The sequence below is a fragment of the Candoia aspera genome, chromosome 10 (assembly GCF_035149785.1).
Source record: "Candoia aspera isolate rCanAsp1 chromosome 10, rCanAsp1.hap2, whole genome shotgun sequence".
NCBI classification, from domain to species: Eukaryota; Metazoa; Chordata; class Lepidosauria; order Squamata; family Boidae; genus Candoia; species Candoia aspera.
This window is the reverse complement of record NC_086162.1, coordinates 25,386,536-25,394,688: the sequence shown is the minus strand read 5'-3', so window position 1 is coordinate 25,394,688 and position 8,153 is coordinate 25,386,536. Positions and strand designations below refer to the sequence as shown.

The 8,153-nt window shown below is 53.3% G+C and overlaps 1 protein-coding gene across 1 annotated transcript; it reads right to left on the bottom strand.

Annotated features, from left to right (window-relative positions):
- Positions 1 to 727: 727 nt before the first annotated feature.
- Positions 728 to 7,870, bottom strand: THAP8 (THAP domain containing 8). The gene is made up of 4 exons (XM_063311889.1): positions 7,747 to 7,870; positions 6,426 to 6,618; positions 3,629 to 4,645; positions 728 to 3,213 (listed from the first exon to the last, which is right to left on the bottom strand). The coding sequence occupies exons 1-4, from the start codon at positions 7,827 to 7,829 to the stop codon at positions 3,067 to 3,069; spliced, it is 1,440 nt and encodes a 479-aa protein (XP_063167959.1). The 5' UTR covers positions 7,830 to 7,870; the 3' UTR covers positions 728 to 3,066.
- Between the last annotated feature and the right edge of the window lie 283 nt (positions 7,871 to 8,153).

Here is an 8,153-nt window from a genome sequence, read left to right as displayed (position 1 = left end):
CTTTTTGATTCCTTTCCCAGTGACCCTAAGGTGGAATTTGCTGTTTTCCAAACAGTTGCACACTAGGACAATATCATAACCCATTACAGCTAGTCCTCACTTAACAGCCACAATTGGGACCAGAATTTCAGTTGCTCAGTGAATCCGACCCAGTTTTACAACCTTTTTTGCAGTGGTCATTAAGTGAATCACCATAGTCATTAAGCAAATCATGCAGTTCCCCATTGATTTTGCTCACCAGAAGCTGGCCTGGAAGGTAGAAAATGGCAATCGCATGACCACAAGACACTGCAACAGTCATATATTTTCAGAGGGAGATGGGCAGTGATAGAAATTGGAATAATAAATAATAAATATGTGCAAACCAATTGCCAAGCGCCCAAATCGTGATCATGTGACCACAGGGCCACCATGACAGTCAAAAGTGTGAGGACCAGTTCTAAGTCATTTTCTCCAGCACCGTTGTAAGTTTGAACTGTCGCTAAACGAATGATTGTTAAGCGAGGACTACCTGTGCCCAGTTTAAGGCACTCCATTTTGTGTGTGTATGGGCGGAAGAGTGGAGATCCAGAAAGGGTTTCCACAGGGGCGTAAAAAGAAATCAAGATGGGGATCTAGATCACACAATTACCTTCTTGACTTTGAAAACTCCACCTGGTGGACTCCCCTGGCTCCAAAGAGGTGGATTCCTCCCTTCTAATGTAGTCAAAGCCAAGACTTACAGAAAGATTTTTCAATAGATCCCCTTTATTCATTTCCTTAAATTACAGAGCTGCATAAACACACATCACATGCAAAGAGATAATCCCTGCTCATTTCTTCAAGATTTACCATGGCCTTCCCAGAGCTGGCAACTTCCAGGTGCTGTGGACTACAACTTGCAGGCTTCTGTTGGCTATGCTGGCTGGGAATTGTAGGCCCAACGCACCTGAAAGGCACTAGATCAGAGAAGATGGGCACACAATCGTAAAATCTTTAAATCGTTCCTCCCATTCTTAGGTTAGAGTAATCACGGAGGCGTGTTTTTTAAAAAATGAAGATTTAAGTAATAAAATGATTTATTATCACCTTAAATCATTCGTTATTTAGTGGATAGTTGGGAAGACTTTTTGCCCTTCAGGACGAAACGGTTACAGGACTTGGAAGCAAGTTGCCGCGTGGAAAAGCTGAGAGAAGTCTAGACCCCCTCCGAATTGTGAGAAAAATCAGTGGAGGTAGAGAAGGGAGCAACTGCCTGCACACCTGAGTCTTTGCTATGTTAAGAGAACGAGGAGGGACTTGGAGCAGCTTCTTCCGAAATGAAGCGGTCCTGATGCCGTACAGTAAAAGCATCCCTATGGCGCCTGCCATGAGAGAGATGGATTAGAGCCCCACATCGTCCGGGCTCACCTCTCACTATCCTCTTATGAAGACCTTCTGTGGTGCCGAGAGCACTTTCAAGCTGTCAGTACTTGGACAAACATGTCCAGGCTTAAAACCTTCTCCGTGAGGAGACCACATTCTATGAAGCTGGATGATCCAGGGCCCAAAAATGCTGGAGGCTGACCCCCCAAAAACTGCACTTTATGGCAGCTGGAACACCCCAAGGATCACGGGGGCGGTCACCTCCAGGGCCATCGGCTGCTTCCATCTTCAGCCAGCCTCTGCGTTGGGTGCTACCCGGTGGAGGAGCCCAGAGCATCCAGGCGAGCAGCTGGGATGGATGGCAATGATACAGGCCGTGGACACAAACCAGTTTGCAAAACGCACAATTCACTCGGAGCCACGGGGAGTGTTCAAGGTCTGGTTTGCCTACTAGCTTTCTGTGCAACCTGTAGCCAATTGGAAGGCCAGGCTGTTGAAGGTGACAAGAAGGGGATTAGTAAAAGGATAGTTCTGATTTTGTTCTGATTTTGCACCTCTTAAGTTCTACCCTAAGCCTTTGTTTCTCCTCTGCCTTCGCGCCAGAGTACTGGACTGCAAGACTCCAAAAGGCAGATGCTCTGGACCTGACTCTGCTCCTGTTGACAATGATGTCTCCTTAATCTCGTCTACCGGGAATTTCAGTCCCAGTCTGGTGGTCTCCAGAGGCACCGAGCTACAATTCACAGAAAACCCCGTCTTGTATAGCTGGGGAATTCTGGGGTTTACTCCAAGGCACGTTAAGAGTGCCAGGCTGAAGAACGTACCATATATGACTCTGCATAACCCAAACTGGTTTTGACCTCGCTGTGGTTGCAAAATGCACGTGCACTTACAGTGGCACAGGGCCTGCCGTTTCCACTGCTCACTCTTTCCCACACTTCCCTTTGTGCTGCCTGTGGCCATTTCAAGTTCCTCCTCCCTCCCTATCTTGTCTCACACGCGCTCTTCCTGGCAACACCTACTTCCATTCAAGCCATCTTATTACAAGCTCTCCGTACAAAAAGGCTCCGGACGGACAGATAGCAAGAATCATCTTTCTCACCGAGCTTGAATCCGTGTGGAAACCTGAAGAGGCCACCAGTCCCTGCAGCAGGGAAGTCACCCTCGCAAATGCTGAAGTGGAGCCCTTTAAAATAGCACTCAGGAGGGCCTGAGAGCAAAATTCTAGGCACCCAAGACAGGACAGGACACTTTTTGGCCACTGAGATGAAGCAAGTTACTCCAGTGATGCTCACAAGAATTACAAGCAGGGGAGGAGCATTGGCAAGTCTTCCCTCCCCACCAGACAGAGGTGGGGAATCTGCAGCTGTCCAGGTTTTGAACTACAATTCCCACCATCCTTGGCCACGGCCATGCCAGCTAATGCAAGTTAGCAGCCCCTGGCCCGCGAAGGTGTAGGACACGCACAAGGCTGCCAGTTCGTTCCCCATTAGGATGATTATACATATAGTGATCTCAGACGGGGAAAAACATCCCCAAACCTCTCCCGGAAGATAAGGTGCTGTCACAGTAAGGCCACCGAGACACAGTCAAGCTCAGCCACGGCTCCGCTGGGCCGGGCCTGCATTCCTTGGGGCAGGCTCTGCGCGCTTCCTGGGAAGAGCTCCTGGCCCAGCCAGCTGCAGAAAGACTTGTCCTCAGCCGCCCTCCTTCAGTCCTGGGTCACTGCTCTTCCACATGAAGGATGGTTTCATTCCCTTCGCTGGGGAGCTGAGGAACGGCGTACACCAGCGCTTGGTCTCTGTCCTGGCAGATAATGGCAACCGCACCACCACTCTCTGGCATGAAAGTGCTGGACTGCAGGCATGCCTGGGGAGGTAAGGATGGAAAGAGGGTTAGGATGCCCCAGGCACCTCTTCTGTTGGTTGGCCTCTGGCCACCCAGAGCGAGCTCTGGCAGCGGCTGCTGGGCCCAGATGGCACCAGGGCGGCCTTTTCTCCCAAGGGGATGCTGTTCAAGCACCTGCACCTCTGGCTCAGGCCAATCTCGTCGCGGCTTTTGCTTCTTCCACTCTTATCTTTGGATTTTGCTTCTCTAGAATTCAAATTGTGTTGGGAAAAAGCCCTCCCCCTGGCTTTATAAAGCAACCGGAGGTTGACGTGCTACATTTTGGATCCTCCCCCTCATCCCCCAGAGGCCAGTTCACCGGGCCCCAATATTTTGAAAAAAATCATTTCCGTGTGCCTGTCTCTGCCCAGAGGAAGAAAGCCCTCCTTCGACTCACCATCTCCAGGAGCTTCAGCTTCTCCTCCGACACCAAGTTCTCCTTCCGGAGCTGCTCCACCACGCTTTCCATGGCCTCCAGCTTGGCGCAGTGTCGGCGGTGCCTCTGCTGGAGCACCTTCACCTTCTTCTGGAGCCCCATCACCACTTCCACCAGCTCCGCCGTCGTCCCCTCGTTCTTGTGGTACCGATGCTCCTCCAGCTGCTCCTCTGAAGACTCGGCAGAGCTCAGCTCGTCCGGCTTCCCCTCTTCGGTCGAGGAGCCCTCTGGAGCGGCTTGGTTGGAGACGATGGGCAGGGTGGAGACGATGGGCAGGCTGAGCGCTGAGGACAACACTGTCTCGGGGGGGGTCACGCTGGAAGAGGCGGCTGCGGCGAGGGGGGCGGTGGGGATGGTCTCGAAATAGGCTACCATCTCCGCGGTGGTGGGCTCTTGCAGGGCGCCCAGGGCGGGGGCGGTTGCGAAAGGGCCGCCCTCCAGAAGAGGCTCGATGGAGACATTCTCGATGACCAGGGCCCCCTGCTCAGCCAACGCCGCCTGCTCTGCCGCCACTTCACAGGGCAAGGCCACTTCGGTGCAAAATGCCCCGGGGAGCCCTACAGAAGAGCCTGGCAGGACCCCTAGAGTGGAGGGCGGCAGGGAGGCAATGAAATCGACCACCCGTTGTTCCGCGGGCTCCTGTAAAGACCGGCCCGGGACGGCGCTCGTCGGGGCAGCCACAGCCAGGGTCACCGCTTTAAGAGGCTCCACGATCTGGACCAGAGGAACCAGGTTCACTGCCCCAACCAGGGGTCCTGGGAGGGCTTGGAAGTCCAGGCTGGGGGCAGAAGAGTGGGTTTCCACGTAGACTGGGGTGGCAGCCACGCTGGGATCGATGGCAATGGCCAGCGTTTCCGCCATGTGGGGCTCCTGGCAGCCTGAGGGTTGTGGAACCGGGACGCCCCTCTCTCCACCGCACTCAAGAATGAGCTTCTTGGCTGGCAGGCTAGGAGCCGTTTTGGCAGGGTCCTCCCTCTTCTGGAACAAAGCAAAAGAGCCGCCCTTCAGCGAGACAGTGCAGCCTTCTCCAACGTAATCGGCGGAAGGAAGGGGCTAACCCCCGCAGGACTAACGGAGGGCCCTCTTCGACTCATTTCTTCCTCCCAAAAGCCAGGCGGGGAAGCCCATTCTTCCCAGGCCAAGAAAAAGAGGCTAAAACTGAGTGGGAAAATCCCCGTCATCCAGGGTGGCCTTTGGCCCACCCTGACTTACCCCCCATCACCACTTTCTTTGAGGTTATTTTTTTTTAATTATCAATTTTTCAAGATATAATTAAAACACATAATGCAGAATATAAGACTCACAGAGTACAAGTCTAAAAAAGAAACAGGAAAAACTAAAACGGTGCAGGAATAAACAAATAGGACAAGATCTCCGATTTGGATGACACCCCTACTTGTGGTATGATAAAATTAAAGCTAATAAAGATTTTAAAAATCATTTTGTTAGGCATGCCATACTGAGGGTTTGGAATAAATACGAACCCCCATCGCCACTCTCGATCAGTTCTGACTAGTTTCAGTCACCAGCTGAGGTTCGCCGTGGCTTACCACGCTGGCCCAGAGAGAAGGCAGCTTAGTTCAGACACTTGTGGCTCTGAAAAGTGAGGAACTGGGCCGTTTTGAGGAAGCCAGCCAGGGAGGGGAGCGATCTCCCAGCGCTCTTCCGGAACTATCATGGAATAGCTGAGATTGTTACCTCGAGGACGAAAGAGCACGACGTATATTCCAGGCAACGTTATCTAGAACAGGGTTCCTCGACTTTGGCACCTCTAAGCCGTGCGGACTTCAACTCCCAGAATTCCCCAGCCAGCTAAAGCTAAAGCTAAACCCTGATCTAGAGTACACGCTTCCTGTCTCCTTTGTGCAATGCGCAGCACAATTTTGAGAGACCAAGGACAAGAGTCTGGTATTTTTTGCATCCAGTTCTCCTTGGTAACCCTTCAACCTCTTAATCTCTCGCAGTTGAGAGTCTGGAATCCACGGCTTTATTCTCTGACTGGCACATTCCAGTTCTTTTATCCAAAACAGGCCGTCAGCCTCACTTGGCACATACCTGTCTCTCAACCTGTTTTTTTCCAGTGGTAATTAAGCTGCACTTAAAGTCACCTGACAGAAGTTGTTTACTCCTGGATCTAAGTCCAACATGGAATATTCAGCCGTCGCCACCAGGGGACTGTTTAGAAATCAAAGCCGTATCAGCAAAAATATCAGGATAAATTGCACGGGGGGGGGGGGGAAACACCTGGAGGAACAGATGACTATCCAAAACAAATCAAAAATTTTTTTTAGAGGGGGCACCTCCCAACTACCAGAGACAGACAGACAGGCAGAAAGCCACACCCCGATATTTATCTTTTTCAAGGCAAGAGAAACTTGAATTTTTGTCTACAGCCAATGAGGTCTGGACCCAAATGGCAGCATGAGCCAATTTTATTCTCTGACACTTGCCCCCAGCACACAGTCACCAGAATTTGTGAATATGAACAGCTCCCCTGAGGCTTCAGAATGAGGCACACAAGTGTAGTATAGAAACAGTATAGAAACATACACCCCCTGCATGTAGCTTATGTATTTTACAGGAAGACCCGAGCACCGGTTCATGCTTCTTTCCCTAACATGGACCCCCTCAGCCTACATGTTAACACAGCTGTAACTTTAAGAAGTGAGACTCAGGTGTTCTTGTTTCGGCTCCACCCTGATGGTCTCTCACGGGCTATTCCCATCCCCACCTCGGGAACAAGCAACCCGATCCTCACCAGGGAGTTGTCCGACCTCTGGAAGATGGTGGGAATGGCATCGGGCTTCAGATAGCGAACTCCCCACCGGTATTCAAAGCAGGAGGGGGCAAAATGTTCACTGCATAAGTGCTGGTGTTTGGTTGGGACCCATTTCTCTTGGTTCATTTGGGAAAGCCATTGCTGCAGACGCTCAGGACTGTGTAAGGGAAACCTGCCAGGAGACAGAAAGGAAGGATCAGAATTAGTTATAGGTAATTCAGTATAAACACGTGCAGTTAAAACAAGTCCTTATTCTGCCCTTTGCATTCCCTGTTCTCCTCCTGATACTCTCGTCTTGTTTTCTGGAACTTCCTTCCACTCTCTGTAAAGCGTCAGATACAAGGATGGTCAAAAAAGTCAAGATGGCAGCTGTGACATGCAATCAAAGCTCTTCCCCTTTTTTTGGAAAGCTTTGTAATAAGGCCCTATCAAACACTGCTAACCAGCCTGGCATTATCAGAGAAAATACAAAGGCTTGACCCTTTACGTGGACTTGTGCGGAGTCCCCATGTTTCTGCATTTCTTTAATGGCAGTCACAGGGCAGGTTTGCATCTGCTAGAGCAAAACCACAGCTTTGGGGAAGGAAGCAACCACCAACCACTTCTTGTTTCTGCCCAGAGGACGCAAAGACACATCCGCGGAGTCGCCCAAGTCAACGTTACTTTCTGGAAAGCTGGAGGTTCCCCTTCTCCAAACCCCAAGGCAGAGCCAGGCGATCTAGCCCCTCTTAATGGGGCTGCCTGGGAGCCCCAAGTCCAAGTCCCCAGGCTGCCCCAGAGGCCCCCTCGCCCCTTCCAGGCCTCTCCTGGGGGGGAGAAATGGGGGGGGCTCTTGTTTGGATAAACGGATACACTTCCCGTAGGAAGCAACGGCTGAAGACTCGCAGCCCCACAAAGGTTTGCGCCCCCCTCCCGCTAAGAGCAGCTCCGGGACCCCCGAAGGGCCAGCCGGGGGGATCTCCCGCCCCCTCCCAGGGAGGGGCTAACCCCCACGCACGCGCGTTTGCCCCCGGCTTTGAAACCAAACCACGGGCCCCCAACCAGCTGCAGTCCAACGCCCCGAGCCCAGACGCGCCGGACTACAAAGCCCATCCTGCCCCGCCGCCCGGGAGTTGTAGTCCGGGGATCTTGGCGGGGAGCGAAGCCTCGCCCAGGCGCGCTGAGTCCAAGGCGGGGGGGTCGGCTTCCCTCTGCCCCCCCGCCCCGGCGCTGCCCGTCTCGCGAGGCCGCCCGGCACGAGGCGGGAGCCTGGGGGGGCGTCACAAGCAGCCCCCGCGTCCCCTCCCGGAAGGTGGCTGACTTGTAGAAGCTGAGGCGCCGGCCGCCCGGGCGCGGCTGCCCGGCCGAGTTGGAGCACCGGGGCGCCCGGCAGTACTTGGTCATCGCGGCGGCGGCTCCGGCGACCCGACTCCGTTTGTTGACGGCTGACGTCAGCGCGGCCCGCCCCCGCCACACCACACCACGCCGCGCCACGCCGCGCCGCCGCGCCTGCGCAGAGCGGCCGCGAGCCGCCCAGCAGGCGGGGCCCCGAAGCTCTGGCCGTAGAGATAGGAAAAGGGAAGAGGAGCGAGCCTCGTTGGGGGCGTCTTTTTATTTTCCACCCTGAGTGGTGAAAAGCCATACTGCAAAAGCTATGGTGGCTCTGTATTTTTCAAACTTGACAACTTGAAGCCATGTGGACTTCAACTCCCAGAATCCCCCAGTCAG

Bases quoted from the DNA above. Each gene is read 5' to 3' on its own strand.
- THAP8 (XM_063311889.1), bottom strand. From the start codon at position 7,829: ATGACCAAGTACTGCCGGGCGCCCCGGTGCTCCAACTCGGCCGGGCAG. The intron at 6,619-7,746 runs GTCAGCCACCTT...GTCTCCTGGCAG, and splicing joins CGGCGCCTCAGCTTCTACAA to GTTTCCCTTACACAGTCCTG. The intron at 3,214-3,628 runs GTGAGTCGAAGG...TTACCTCCCCAG, and splicing joins AGCTGAAGCTCCTGGAGATG to GCATGCCTGCAGTCCAGCAC.